General features: G+C 45.5%; 1 protein-coding gene across 1 annotated transcript; it reads right to left on the bottom strand.

Annotated features, from left to right (window-relative positions):
• Nucleotides 1-2,290: 2,290 nt before the first annotated feature.
• LOC134729619 (putative methyl-CpG-binding domain protein 3-like 3) lies at nucleotides 2,291-5,899 on the bottom strand. Its single transcript, XM_063600107.1, has one exon. The coding sequence runs from the start codon at nucleotides 5,768-5,770 to the stop codon at nucleotides 5,207-5,209; it is 564 nt and encodes a 187-aa protein (XP_063456177.1). The 5' UTR covers nucleotides 5,771-5,899; the 3' UTR covers nucleotides 2,291-5,206.
• Nucleotides 5,900-14,839: the final 8,940 nt, after the last annotated feature.

Raw genomic sequence — 14,839 nt, forward strand, 5'->3', positions numbered from 1 at the left:
TGAAACTCTAAATAGAAAGGAGAAAATTCAAATTTGAACCATTTTAAGATACATTAAGAGCCACTATTCATTCAAATACATCAGTAAGAGAGAAAGGGTGGAAAACCGGAGTGGGGGAAGAGGTGTTGATTCTGTACCCCTAGGAAAGTACATCAAGCCAGAGTATATATTCAAAAAATTTTAATATTTAAAAAAAAAGAATAATGTCAAACAAACAGAGAAAAATAATGAAAACACACTTGAAACTGGGTGAAAAACTTGAATGGATCCTACACAAAAGAATATAAACAAGTGACTGTAAAAAATTATCATTATTATTATTATTGTTATTATTATTAATTTTCCGGTGGAGTCTTTTTCTGTCACCCAGGCTGGTGTGCAGTGGCACGATCTTGGCTCACCGCAACTCTGCCTTCTGGATTCAAGCGATTCTCCTGCCTCAGCCTCCTGAGTAGGTGGGATTACAGGCTCCCACCACCACGTCCAGCTAATTTTTGTATTTTGAGTAGAAACAGGGTTTTACCGTGTTGCCCAGGCTGGTCTTGAACTCCTGACCTCAAGTGATCCACCCGCCTTGGCCTCCCAAATTGCTGAGATTACAGGCATGAGCTACCGCGCCCGGCCTTAATGACCAGCAAAATTGGAGCAAATGTTTAATTAACACTTTTAACTTCAGGGAAATGCTAAAAAAATAAAAATTACAATGAGAAACTATTATATAGATATCAACTTAGCTAAAGGGAAAAATGCAGAAACACCAAGTGCTGACTAGATTATGGAGGGACCAGTCTTTCCTGTAAGGATAGTGGGAGTTTAAATTGGAATAACCACTTTGGAAAACTATATGCAAACATCTATTAAAGCTGTATAGGGCCAGGCATGGTGGTTTATGCCTGTAATCCCAGCATTTTGGGAAGCGGAGGTGGGAGGATCGCTTGAGCTCAGTAGTCTAGAACCAACTTGGACAACATAGGAAGACCTTATCTCGACAAAAAATAAAAAATAAGCATCGTCAGGCATGGCGATGCCTGCCTGTAGTCCCATCTACTTAGGAGGCTAAAGTGGGAGGATCACTTGAGCCCAGGTGATTAAGGCTGTAGTGAGTTGTGATTGAGCTACTGCACTCCAGCCTGGGTGACAGAGCAAGACCCTGTCTCAAAAACAAAAGCTGTAGGCTGGGCACAGTGGCTTACGCCTGTAATCCCAGCACTTTAGGAGGCTGAAGAGCACGGATTACTTGAGGTCAGGAGTTTGAGACCAGCCTGGCCAACATGGTGAAACCTCCTCTCTATTGAAAATACAAAAAAATTAGCCAGGCATGGTGGCGTACGCCTGTAGTCTCAGCTACTCGGGAGGCTGATGCAGGAGAATTGCTTGAACCCAGAGGTGGAGGTTGTGGTGAGACAAGACTGAGCCACTGCACTCCAGCCTGGGTGAGAGAGAGAGACTGTCTCAAAAGAACAAACAGGCGGTGGCTCAAGCTTGTAATCCCAGCACTTTGGGAGGCCGAGGCAGGCAGATCACCTGAGATCAGGAATTCAAGACCAGCCAGGCAAACATGGTGAAACACCATCTCCACAAAAGTACAAAAATTAGCTAGGCCTGATGGTGGGTGCCTGTAATCCCGGCTAGTTGGGAGGCTGAGGCGGGAGAATCGCTTGAACCTGGGAGGCGAGGGTTGCAGTGAGCCGAGATCGTGCCACTACACTCCAGCCTGGGCAACAGATCGATACTCCATCTCAAACGAACCCCAAAAGCCGTATAAACGTCTACCCTCTTCCCTTGCACACAGCATTTATCTCAACATTGTACATGCGTGCCCACCAATTTCATGTTCTGAGGGGCACAGAACCTGCAGTCATAATAGCTCCTGTCAGAAACCAGCCAATGAACAGCAGGAGAATGAATAAATACTGGGGCATCTGCACCCATCGGATCTTCTCACAGCAATCAGAGCTCACAAATGACAACTGGCACAACCTTAAGCCTTGATCTCTCAAAGCTGAGGTTAATCCAAACCCAAGACAGTGCATACCATGTGGTTCCCTACACGTGAAACAAAAACCAGCCAAACTAATCCTAGGTGCTGTTACAACAGAGGGTGCCTTTCTGGGAGGCAGGAAAAGGCACCTGGGGATGAATCCGCTATTCTATTCATTGATTTCAGTGCTGGGCATGAGTGCGTTCAGTTTGTGAAAGTTCATGAAGATGTACGTGTCTGATTTTTTGCAGTTTGCTCTATGTAAGTTCTATGCCAATAACAATTGAGGAAAAGAGACTGAGATATAAACTCCCGCTTATGGCCAATCTGTAGCAAACTTCCACCCCATAAAAGCAACCTCAGGAATACCGCCTTGTATACTGGGAATTTGCCGAAAGAGTAGATTTCAGCTACTCTTTCTACACACACGTACACAAAGGTAATTACATCAGGAGACAGATATGTTCCTTTGCTTCATTGTAGTAATCATTTCGCTACATATACGTGCATCAAAACATCATGTATGCCTTAAATACATACAATTAAAAACAACACAGGCCGGGCGTAGTGGCTCACGCCTGTAATCCCAGCACGTTGGGAGGCCAAGGCAGGTGGATCACGAGATCAGGAGATCAAGACCATCCTGGGTAACACGGTGAAACCCTGTCTCTAGTAAAAATACAAAAAATAGCCGGGTATGGTGGTGGGCACCTGTAGTCCCAGCTACTTGGGAGGCAGAGGCAGGAGAATGGCATGAACCTGGGAGGTGGAGCTTGCAGTGAGCTGAGATAGCGCCCCTACACTCCAGCCTGAGTGACAGAGCAAGACTCTGTCTCAAAACAAACAAAACAAAACAAAACAAAAAAACAAAAAAAAACCCCACACACCTGGGTGCAGTGGCTCGCGCCTCTAATTGCAGCACTTTGAGAGGCCGAGGAAGGTGAATTGGTTGAGGCCAGGAGTTCGAGACCAGCCTGGCCAACATGATGAAACCCTGTTTCTACTAAAAATACAAAAATTAGCCAGGCATGGTGGTGGGCACCTGTAATCTCAGCTACTAGGGAGGCTAGGTACATGAATCCCTTGAACCTGGGAGGTGGAGGTTGCAGTGATCTGAGATCACGCCACTGCACTCCAGCCGGGGTGAGAGTGAGAATTTGTCTCAAAACAAACAAACAAACACCCAACACCTGATAGATAAACAGATAAAAAAATACAATTTCTGCAGCCTTGGTCTCTGCAGTGACTACTCAGTTTTTTCTTATGATTTTTCATAATCTTTTCCTTGCGTAAATCCTCCTGGTTTGATCTTTGGGGATGCAGAGAAATACTGGCTATTTTGCCAATTTGGACCTGGGACTAGGAAGTTTAAGACACAATTAGGGCCGGGTGCGGTGGCTCACGCCTGTAATCCCAGCATTTCGGGAGGCCAAAGCAGGAGGATCATGAGGTCAGGAGCTGAGACCGTCCTGGCTCACACTGTGAAACCCCATCTCTACTACAAAATACAAAAAAAGTTAGCTGGGCGTGATGGTGGGGGCCTGTAGTTCCAGCTACTCGGGAGGCTGAGGCAGGAGAATGGCGTGAACCCACGAGACAGAACTTGCAGTGAGCTGAGATCGCGCCACTGCACTCCAGCCTGGGCGACAGAGCAAGACTCCGTCTCAAATTAAAAAAAAAAAAAGACACAATTAGCTTACAGATTTAATCATGTAGGGCAATTTCAAGGTACTGATGTCTCCCTCAGCACCTCAGCAAACTCCATTATACGGATGCAAATGATCCTGCCTGGGATCCAGACACCAGTCCTTTTAAATTTTACTGTGAAATTCAAATGAGCTGCAAAATCTGAGAACCCCTGAAATGACAGAAATGTCCTCTTCTTGACTTAGAAATGAAGGACTTAGAGTTCTTTTTTTTTTTTTTTTTTTTTTTTGAGTTAGAATCTGGCTCTGTCACCCAGGCTGGAGTGCAGTGGTGTGATCTCAGCTCACTGCAAATTCCGCCTCCCGGATTCAAGCAATTCTCCTGCCTCAGCCTCTCGAGTCACTGTTATTACAGGTGCCCACCACCAAGCCTAGCTAACTTTTGTATTTTTTTTTTTTTTGGAAACAGAGTCTTGCTCTGTCGTGCAGGCTGGAGTGCACTGGTGCGATCTCGGCTCACTGCAACCTCTGCCCCCCCGGGTTCAAGCAATTATGCTGCCTCAGCCTCCTGAGTAGCTGGGATTACAGGCACCCGCCACCACGCCCAGCGAATTTTTGTATTTTTAGTAGAGATGAGGTTTCACCATGTTGGCCAGGCTGGTCTTAAACTCCTGACCTCAAGTGATCCAACCACCACGGCCTCCTAAAGTGCTAGGATTACAGGCGTGAGCCACCACACCCGGCCTAATTTTTGTGTTTTTAGTAGAGATGGGGTTTCACCAAGTTGGCCAGGCTGGTCACAAACTCCTGACCTCAAACGATCTGTCCGCCTCGGCCTCCCAAAGTGCTGGGATAACAGGTGTAAACCACCCTGCCCTGGCAGGACTTGGAGTTCTTCAAAATAATAATAACAATAAATTCTGTTTGGGAGGCTGAGGTGGGCAGATCACTTGAGGTCAGGACAAGACCAGCCTGGCCAACATGATGAAACCCTGACTCTACCAAGAATACAAAAATTAGCTGGGCGTGGCTGGGCGCGGTGGCTCATGCCTGTAATCCCAGCACTTTGGGAGGCTGAGGCAGGTGGATCACCTGAGGTCGGGAGTTTGAGACCAGCCTGGCCGACATGGTGATACCTCGTCTCTACTAAAAAAAATACAAACAATAGCCGGATGTGGTGGCAGGCGCCTGTAATCCCAGCTACTTGGAACTTGGAAGGCTGAGGCAGGAGAATTGCTTGAACCTGGGAGGTGGAGGTTGCAGTGAGCCGAGATCATGTCATTGCACTCCAGCCTGGGCAACAGAGCAAGACTCCGTCTCAAAACAAACAAACAAACAAAAAAAACCCAATTAATTAAAATCATGGTAAACAGAAACTGAGATGTACAGTGACATGTAAAGGTCTCCTTCCTCATCCCATAAAACCCAATTTCTCACCACAAAACCATCCACTCCTTACACCTGTTGCCTTTCAAATACTTTTATTAAAGAACTGGGGGGGAAGGGAAAAGTGTGACAATTCAGAGTAGGAATGAGGATGGGCATTAAAAGAAAGGGACCGAAAGCCCAGGACTGCGCTTCATCTACATGTCAGCATTTCTGCCTGCCTGGCCAGCCTGTCTGCCTGCAAGGCCTTGGCCAGTCTCTCCCTGGCTTTCTTCACCCTCCTGGCCTGTCTCCGGATATCTGCAGGAGTCACCAATTGGCCAGAGAGGGGCGGTGGGAGCTGACAACCCATTCCTGGGGTTGGCCCCCCTGCCACAGCTGGAAACTGCCCAGGGGTGGGCTCAAGCGGGCTGTGGACACGCTCAGCACCAGCTTTCTCCAGAGATTCACTGGCCGTCCCCGCTGCAAGGATACTTAAGACGCTCTCCAAATGCAGTGGACTTGAACCTTCTCCTTGGCTGCTGCAGGGCTGCAGGGCCTGCAGTCTCCGGTAGGCGCAGAGTTGCTGCGGCTTCTCCAGGTGCTCATCCCCTTTTCTGCGTCTGACCTGGTTGTCAGGATGAGACCTGATCCTCGTCACCGGCCTCTGGAAGATGCAGCTGGTGAGTCTCATGGGGAGAGCAGACCTCGCAGCTCGTCTCCGATGGGCCTTGGCCATGTGGATTTCTCGTTTCTTCTGTAAAGCCCAGGGCATCATGTTTCTTTTGAGCTTCCCCTTTCAAAAGAAAAGAAAATGTGAAATTTCAACCAAATGGAGACAGGAGAAGATCAGCTGTGGGGGGCTTCTCTCAGCTCAGTGGAATCTTCCCACCAGCCTCTCTTTCTGGGGAAATGTGTCTCAGATGGCAGTGTACATCCTCAGGGTTTGCTAAAGTCAGATATGTGGACCTGAAGCCAAGTAAATCTGGGGTGGACCCTAGAGTCTGCATTTCTCCGTGTGACCCTGATGCTGCTGGCAGGAGCTCCAGGTATTGACACTGGGTCCTGGGACCTCATCGGGCTGATGCGAGTCCAGGACTAAATGCTCAAGGTCATGACCCAGGGTCAGTTCCAGACCTTGTCCCTCCTCATCCTCCTCAGAGGACACCCCTCTCTTCTCTTCCCTGCCACTGTCAGCTACACAGATGCTGGTGCCTCCTAACCCATCCCCAACAGGACACCGGGATCCCAGACTTCCCTGTTCACCAAGACCTCACGCTTCTCTGTATCTCTTTCTGCTGTGCTTCAGGACACAACATCATTTTCATAGCTCCTTGACTCTCTGGTTTCCAAAGAAATCGTGCACTCGCCACCTTAAATACTCACTGCCACACCCAGATCCCACCTTCACCTGAACACCTCCTGCTCATGAAGAAAAACCTCAGAAACACCATGTTTGCCTTCTGTTTCTAAGAAGCTCAATTAACTAGAGTTATACCAGGAGAGAATCTTTTGATGACATACTGAGAAAGATGATCAAGCGCCTCCTAAGATTTGACGTCCTTTCTTGCTCTAACTCAATTGGAAGACTCTAGTCTCATAAAGCTGTTTCCCCCACAAACCTCATCAGTGCACTTTCCATTTTAAAGCCTTCGTTTCTGTCCTTCTCATTTCATTTTTTGTTGTCCTGGCATAAAGATTAATACTACCCCTTACAGTACCCCTGGCATAAAGATTAATACTGACCTAAGATGTTCCCGTTTGGAGGGAAAATTATTTAGTCCCCTTAGTTACAGGGCACTTATGATGTGCCAAGCTGTGCAGTAGAACCCCTGATCCAGAAGTAAACTTCAGAAATCACCACTCTGTTGATTTGCATCTTGGTGAGAAGAAAGACACAATAAACGCACTAAAAACAAATTTCTGGTGGAATATCAGATATAAGTAAGTTCCATGATGAAGAAGAAGGGAGTGACAGAGAGGGACGGAAGGAGGAGAAACAGAGAAACAGAAAAGAAATTCACTACAATGAATCGTGACAGTGAGTTTAGGGAATAAGCAACTCATCATGAAATTTTACCAGAGAACTAATTTTTTGTGTTTTTTGTTTTTTTAAAAAAACGGACCAAGCAACTTCTGGTTCAGGAGCTTTCCAGAGAGGGAGACAATTTGAAGACTGCAAGGCCAAATAATACTTCTTCCCTTTCCTAGTGATGTTGGATTTTTAAAAAAAAATCAAAACTATTATCCCCATACAGTTTCATGGGCAATAATGAGAATACTTTGAACATTATTCAACAAATACTAACACCTGAGGTATAACTTTCCACAACATCCAGTTTTAAGAACAACCCACTGCTAACTGTAAAGCTGTCTTACAGAAAGAAAAAGGACACATGTGGACATTCCTGTAATCAATAAAACTCCCGTACTCACCAGAACAGGTGGGCTCGGAAAAGAGGTGAACGCAGGCACTCCCATAGCCGTAGAGTTTCTCTTGCTGACCCCACTCTTGAGATGCAGACAACCCTTGGCTTGCCGGAAAATGCAGTGACTTCTGCATCTGGTTCCCCTTTTTATAGAGAAAGCGAGTGATAATGCAATCAGTGGATAATCCACAGGGAACACCCTGTCTCCGCCCATTGGATTTGAGGCATTTCTAAATCTGTATACAGAAACCAATGTGGTGTTACCTACACAGAGTGTGAGTAGAGAAAGAATTTAATACGTGTGTGTGTGTGGCGGGGTGGTATTTACAGTTAATATCAGCATTTTAGATATGTTTCCCTTTTTCTCCCAGTTTTCCAAACATCTTTGAATACTTTCTATAGAAATAGGAATGGAACTGTCTATGTACATCAATGTTCACGTAATATTTGATTTAATAACAAAAACTAAAGACCATTTAAATGTTCTTTAAGAAAAGAAAGCCCAAAACTTTTATTCACAATCCTATAGAATATATCACACAGTTGTTGCAAAGAAATTACTACTTTGGCCGGGAGAGGTGGCTTATGCCTATAATCCCAGCACTTTGGGAGACCAAGGCAGGTAGATCACCTGAGGTCAAGATGTCGAGACCAGCCTGGCCAACATGGTGAAACCCCATTTCTACTAAAAATACAAAACTTACCCTGGTGTGGTGGCATGCACCTGTAATCCCAGCTACTCGGGAGGCTGAGGCAGGAGAATCGCTTGAACCTGGGAGGGAGAGGTTGCGGTGAGCCAAGATCGCACCACTGCAGCTCAGCATGGGCGACAGAGTGAGATTCCATCTCAAAAAAAAAAAAAAAGTTCTATTTTGTGCATTTACATTTAATATAATTACCAGTAAATTTGAAATTGTTTCAATCATCTCATTTTTCCTAGGTTTTGTCTGAAATGATTCACGTTCCTTTTGCCTTTACTTGACTGACTTTGAATTAAATATGTTTATTATTTCATTGTTATCTCCATGAACTTGCTAGTTACAGCCATACAAATCTGTGTAGTTATGCTAATAATTAAATCCTACACTCTGATACAATTAATTACTTTAACCCCTCCCACAAAATGCGAATACTTTAGAACACTTTTAATTCTCTTTTTAGCTGTTTCTGACTTTTGTATTACCATTCTCATGCATATTATTTCTACACATATTTTACTCTCCAGGAGACATTTCTAGTATTGCTTCATAAAGCAATATGCACTAATATTTACCTACAGATTATCTTGTGCATTCATCTTTGTTCCTTTCTGCATTTCTAGCATTCAATGTGGGAGTATTTCCCTGTGGACTTGAGAATTTATTCTAGTATTTTTCTTCTAATTCAATGCTGCTAACAACTAACTGTCTTCCTTTACACTTTTATTTAGGCATCTTTATTTGGGGGCAATATTGCTGTGAGGTACAGGTGTCTGGTTTGACAAATTTCTTTCAGCATATTAGAAATGGTGCCCCACTGATGTCTATCTCATTTTACCTGTGTTGAGATGTCAGCTGTCAGGCTTTTCGTGCTTCTTTGGTTTCCACATTCTCTAAACTCTTTCTCGTTGTGGTTGGTTTGTAGGCCACAGTGTAGCTCATTATTGCTTCCTGTGTATTTCCTTTGCCTAGAGGGTGTGGAGTCAATTGCATCTGTGGGTTGATGTCTTTCATTGGTTTGGAAGGTGCATATGTCTCCTTCACTTCTGATATCCATTCTTGTCCAAGTTCTCTCTACTCTTCTTTTAATCACATCCCACTTGTCTCTGAATTTTCCAATGTTGTTCATGCTTTGGTGGGAATATTTGCTCTTGAACCTTGTTCCACTTTGCTAATCTACCTTTTTTCTAGGTTCAGTCTCATTTTAATTTTCCTTCCTTCCTTCCTTCCTTCCTTTCTTTCTTTCTCTTTCTTTATTTCTTTCTTGTCTCTCTTTTCTTTGGAGATGGGGTCTCACTCTGTCACCCAGGCTGGAGAGCAGTGGCGGGATCTCAGCTCACTGCAACCTCTGCCTCCTGGGTTCAATGATTCTCCTGCTTCAGCCTCCCAAGTAGCTGGGACTATAGGCACATGCCACCACACCCAGCTTATTTTTGTATTTTTTGTGGAGACGGGGTTTCACCATGTTGGCCAGGGTGGTCTCGAACTACTGACCTCAAGTAATTCACCTGCCTTGGCCTCTCAAAGTCCTAGGATTACAGGCGTTAGCCACCATGCCTGGCCTAATTTCTTATACTCTTAGTTTCAGTTCTAAGTATAAAACACAGTAAATAGCTTTAATTAAAAACTAGGTAGAAGAACAGCTTCACAGTCAATGAGGAGGCGATCTTCCTTCTTGATACAATGAAACTCTAAATAGAAAGGAGCAAATTCAAATTTGAACCATATTAAGATACATTAAGAGCAACTATTCATTCAAATACATCAGTAAGAGAGAAAGCGTGGAAAACCGGAGTGGGGGAAGAGGTTTTGATTCTGTACCCCCAGGAAAGTACATCAAGCCAGAGTATATATAAAAAAAATTTTAATATTTAAAAAAAAAGAATAATGTCAAACAGAAAAATAATGAAAACACACTTGAAACTGGGTGAAAAACTTGAATGGACCCTACACAAAAGAATATAAACAAGTGACCGTAAAAAATTATTATTATTATTATTATCATTAATTTTCAGGTGGAGTCTTGTTCTGTCACCCAGGCTGGAGTGCAGTGGCACGATCTTGGCTCAGCGCAACTCTGCCTTCTGGGTTCAAGCGATTCTCCTGCCTCAGCCTCCTGAGTAGGTGGGATTACAGGCTCCCACCACCACGTCCAGCTAATTTTTGTATTTTAAGTAGACACAGGGTTTTACCATGTTGCCCAGGCTGGTCTTGAACGCCTGACCTCAAGTGATCCACCCGCCTTGGCCTCCCAAATTGCTGAGATTACAGGCATGAGCTACCGCGCCCGGCCTAAATGACCAGCAAAATTTGAGCAAATGTTTAACCCTTTTAGCTTCAGGGAAATGCTAAAAAAATAAAAATTACAATAAGATACTATTATATAGATATCAACTTAGCTAAAGGGAAAAACACAGAAACACCAAGTGCTGACTAGATTATGGAGGGACCAGTCTTTCCTGTAAGGATAGTGGGAGTTTAAATTGGAATAACCACTTTGGAAAACTATATGCAAACATCTATTAAAGCTGTATAGGGCCAGGCATGGTGGTTTATGCCTGTAATCCCAGCATTTTGGGAAGCAGAGGTGGGAGGATCCCTTGAGCTCAGTAGTCTAGAACCAACTTGGACAACATAGGAAGACCTTATCTCTACAAAAAATGAAAAATAAGCATTGTGAGGCATGGCGATGCCTGCCTGTAGTCCCATCTACTTAGGAGGCTGAAGTGGGAGGATCACTTGAGCCCAGGAGATCAAGGCTGTAGTGAGTTGTGATTGAGCTACTGCACTCCAGCCTGGGTGACAGAGCAAGACCCTGTCTCAAAAACAAAAGCTGTAGGCTGGGCACAGTGGCTTACGCCTGTAATCCCAGCACTTCAGGAGGCTGAAGCACACGGATTACTTGAGGTCAGGAGTTTGAGACCAGCCTGGCCAACATGGTGAAACCTCCTCTCTATTGAAAATACAAAAAAATTAGCCAGGCATGGTGGCGTACGCCTGTAGTCTCAGCTACTCGGGAGGCTGATGCAGGAGAATTGCTTGAACCCAGAGGTGGAGGTTGCGGTGAGACAAGATTGCGCCAGTGCACTCCAGCCTGGGTGAGAGAGAGACTGTCTCAAAAGAACAAACAGGCGGTGGCTCACGCTTGTAATCCCAGCACTTTGGGAGGCCGAGGCAGGCAGATCACCTGAGATCAGGAATTCAAGACCAGCCAGGCAAACATGGTGAAACACCATCTCCACAAAAATACAAAAATTAGCTAGGCCTGATGGTGGATGCCTGTAATCCCAGCTAGTTGGGAGGCTGAGGCGGGAGAATCGCTTGAACCTGGGAGGCGAGGGTTGCAGTGAGCTGAGATCGCGCCACTACACTCCAGCCTGGGCAACAGATCGATACTCCGTCTCAAACAAACCCCAAAAGCCGTATAAACGTCTACCCTCTTCCCTTGCACACAGCATTTATCTCAACATTGTACATGCGTGCCCACCAATTTCATGTTCTGAGGGGCACAGCACCTGCAGTCATAATAGCTCTTGTCAGAAACCAGCCAATGAACAGCAGGAGAATGAATAAATACTGGGGCATCTGCACCCATCGGATCTTCTCACAGCAATCAGAGCTCACAAATGACAACCGGCACAACCTTAAGCCTTGATCTCTCAAAGCTGAGGTTAATCCAAACTCAAGACAGTGCATACCATGTGGTTCCCTACACGTGAAACAAAAACCAGCCAAACTAATCCTAGGTGCTGTTACAACAGAGGGTGCCTTCGTGGGAGGCAGGATGAGGTGGCGGGAAAAGGCACCTGGGGATGAATCCGCTATTCTATTCATTGATTTCAGTGCTGGGCATGAGTGCGTTCAGTTTGTGAAAGTTCATGAAGATGTACGTGTCTGATTTTTTGCACTTTGCTCTATGTAAGTTCTATGCCAATAACAATTGAGGAAAAGAGACTGAGATATAAACTTCCACTTATGGCCAATCTGTAGCAAACTTCCATCCCATAAAAGCAACCTCAGGAATACCGCCTTGTATACTGGGAATTTGCCGAAAGAGTAGATTTCAGCTACTCTTTCTACACACACGTACACAAAGGTAATTACATCAGGAGACAGATATGTTCCTTTGCTTCATTGTAGTAATCATTTCGCTACATATACGTGCATCAAAACATCATGTATGCCTTAAATACATACAATTAAAAACAACACAGGCCGGGCGTAGTGGCTCATGCCTGTAATCCCAGCACTTTGGGAGGCCAAGGCAGGTGGATAACGAGGTCAGGAGATCAAGACCATCCTGGGTAACACGGTGAAACCCTGTCTCTACTAAAAATACAAAAAATAGCGGGTATGGTGGTGGGCACCTGTAGTCCCAGCTACTTGGGAGGCGGAGGCAGGAGAATGGCATGAACCTGGGAGGTGGAGCTTGCAGTGAGCTGAGATAGCGCCCCTGCACTCCAGCCTGAGTGACAGAGCGAGACTCTGTCTCAAAACAAAACAATACAAAACAAAAAAACAAAAAAAACCCCCACACACCTGGGTGCAGTGGCTCGCGCCTCTAATCGCAGCACTTTGACAGGCCGAGAAAGGTGAATTGGTTGAGGCCAGGAGTTCGAGGCCAGCCTGGCCAACATGATGAAACCCTGTTTCTACTAAAAATGCAAAAATTAGCCAGGCATGGTGGTAGGCACCTGTAATCTCAGCTACTTGGGAGGCTGAGGTACATGAATCCCTTGAACCTGGGAGGTGGAGGTTGCAGTGATCTGAGATCACGCCACTGAACTCCAGCCGGGGCGAGATTGAGAATTTGGCTCAAAACAAACAAACACCCAACACCTGATAGATAAACAGATAAAAAAATACAATTTCTGCAGCCTTGGTCTCTGCAGTGACTACTCAGTTTTTTCTTATGATTTTTCACAATCTTTTCCTTGCGTAAATCCTCCTGGTTTGATTTTTGGGGATGCAGAGAAATACTGGCTATTTTGCCAATTTGGACCTGGGACTAGGAACTTTAAGACACAATTAGGGCCGGGTGCGGTGGCTCACGCCTGTAATCCCAGCACTTTGGGAGGCCAAAGCAGGAGGATCATGAAGTCAGGAGCTGAGATCGTCCTGGCTCACACTGTGAAACCCCGTCTCTACTAAAAAATACAAAAAAAATTAGCTGGGCGTGATGGTGGGGGCCTGTAGTTCCAGCTATTTGGGAGGCTGAGGCAGGAGAATGGCGTGAACCCAGGAGACAGAACTTGCAGTGAGCTGAGATCGCGCCACTGCACTCCAGCCTGGGCGACAGAGTGAGACTCCGTCTCAAATTAAAAAAAAAAAAAAAGACACAATTAGCTTACAGATTTAATCATGTAGGGCAATTTCAAGGTACTGATGTCTCCCTCAGCACCTCAGCAAACTCCATTATACGGATGCAAATGATCCTGCCTGGGATCCAGACACCAGTCCTTTTAAATTTTACTGTGAAATTCAAATGAGCTGCAAAATCTGAGACCCCCTGAAATGACAGAAATGTCCTCTTCTTGACTTAGAAATGAAGGACTTAGAGTTCTTTTTTTTTTTTTTTTTTTTTTTGAGGTACAATCTGGCTCTGTCACCCAGGCTGGAGTGCAGTGGTGTGATCTCAGCTCACTGCAAATTCCGCCTCCCGGATTCAAGCAATTCTCCTGCCTCAGCCTCTCGAGTCACTGTTATTACAGGTGCCCACCACCAAGCCTAGCTAACTTTTGTATTTTTTTTTTTTTTCGAAACAGAGTCTTGCTCTGTCGTGCAGGCTGGAGTGCACTGGTGTGATCTCGGCTCACTGCAACCTCTGCCCCCCCGGGTTCAAGCAATTATCCTGCCTCAGCCTCCTGAGTAGCTGGGATTACAGGCACCCGCCACCACGCCCAGCGAATTTTTGTATTTTTAGTAGAGATGAGGTTTCACCATGTTGGCCAGGCTGGTCTTAAACTCCTGACCTCAAGTGATCCAACCACCACGGCCTCCTAAAGTGCTAGGATTACAGGCGTGAGCCACCACACCCGGCCTAATTTTTGTGTTTTTAGTAGAGATGGGGTTTCACCAAGTTGGCCAGGCTGGTCACAAACTCCTGACCTCAAACGATCTGTCCGCCTCGGCCTCCCAAAGTGCTGGGATAACAGGTGTAAACCACCCTGCCCTGGCAGGACTTGGAGTTCTTCAAAATAATAATAACAATAAATTCTGTTTGGGAGGCTGAGGTGGGCAGATCACTTGAGGTCAGGACAAGACCAGCCTGGCCAACATGATGAAACCCTGACTCTACCAAGAATACAAAAATTAGCTGGGCATGGCTGGGCGCGGTGGCTCATGCCTGTAATCCCAGCACTTTGGGAGGCTGAGGCAGGTGGATCACCTGAGGTCGGGAGTTTGAGACCAGCCTGGCCGACATGGTGATACCTCGTCTCTACTAAAAAAAATACAAACAATAGCCGGATGTGGTGGCAGGCGCCTGTAATCCCAGCTACTTGGAACTTGGAAGGCTGAGGCAGGAGAATTGCTTGAACCTGGGAGGTGGAGGTTGCAGTGAGCCGAGATCATGTCATTGCACTCCAGCCTGGGCAACAGAGCAAGACTCCGTCTCAAAACAAACAAACAAACAAAAAAAACCCAATTAATTAAAATCATGGTAGACAGAAACTGAGATGTACAGTGACATGTAAAGGTCTCCTTCCTCATCCCATAAAA

This window comes from Pan paniscus, chromosome 20, assembly GCF_029289425.2.
Source record: "Pan paniscus chromosome 20, NHGRI_mPanPan1-v2.0_pri, whole genome shotgun sequence".
NCBI lineage: Eukaryota > Metazoa > Chordata > Mammalia > Primates > Hominidae > Pan > Pan paniscus.

Coding starts and splice junctions, on each gene's coding strand:
- LOC134729619 (XM_063600107.1), bottom strand. CDS start 5,770: ATGATGCCCTGGGCTTTACAGAAGAAACGAGAAATCCACATGGCCAAG.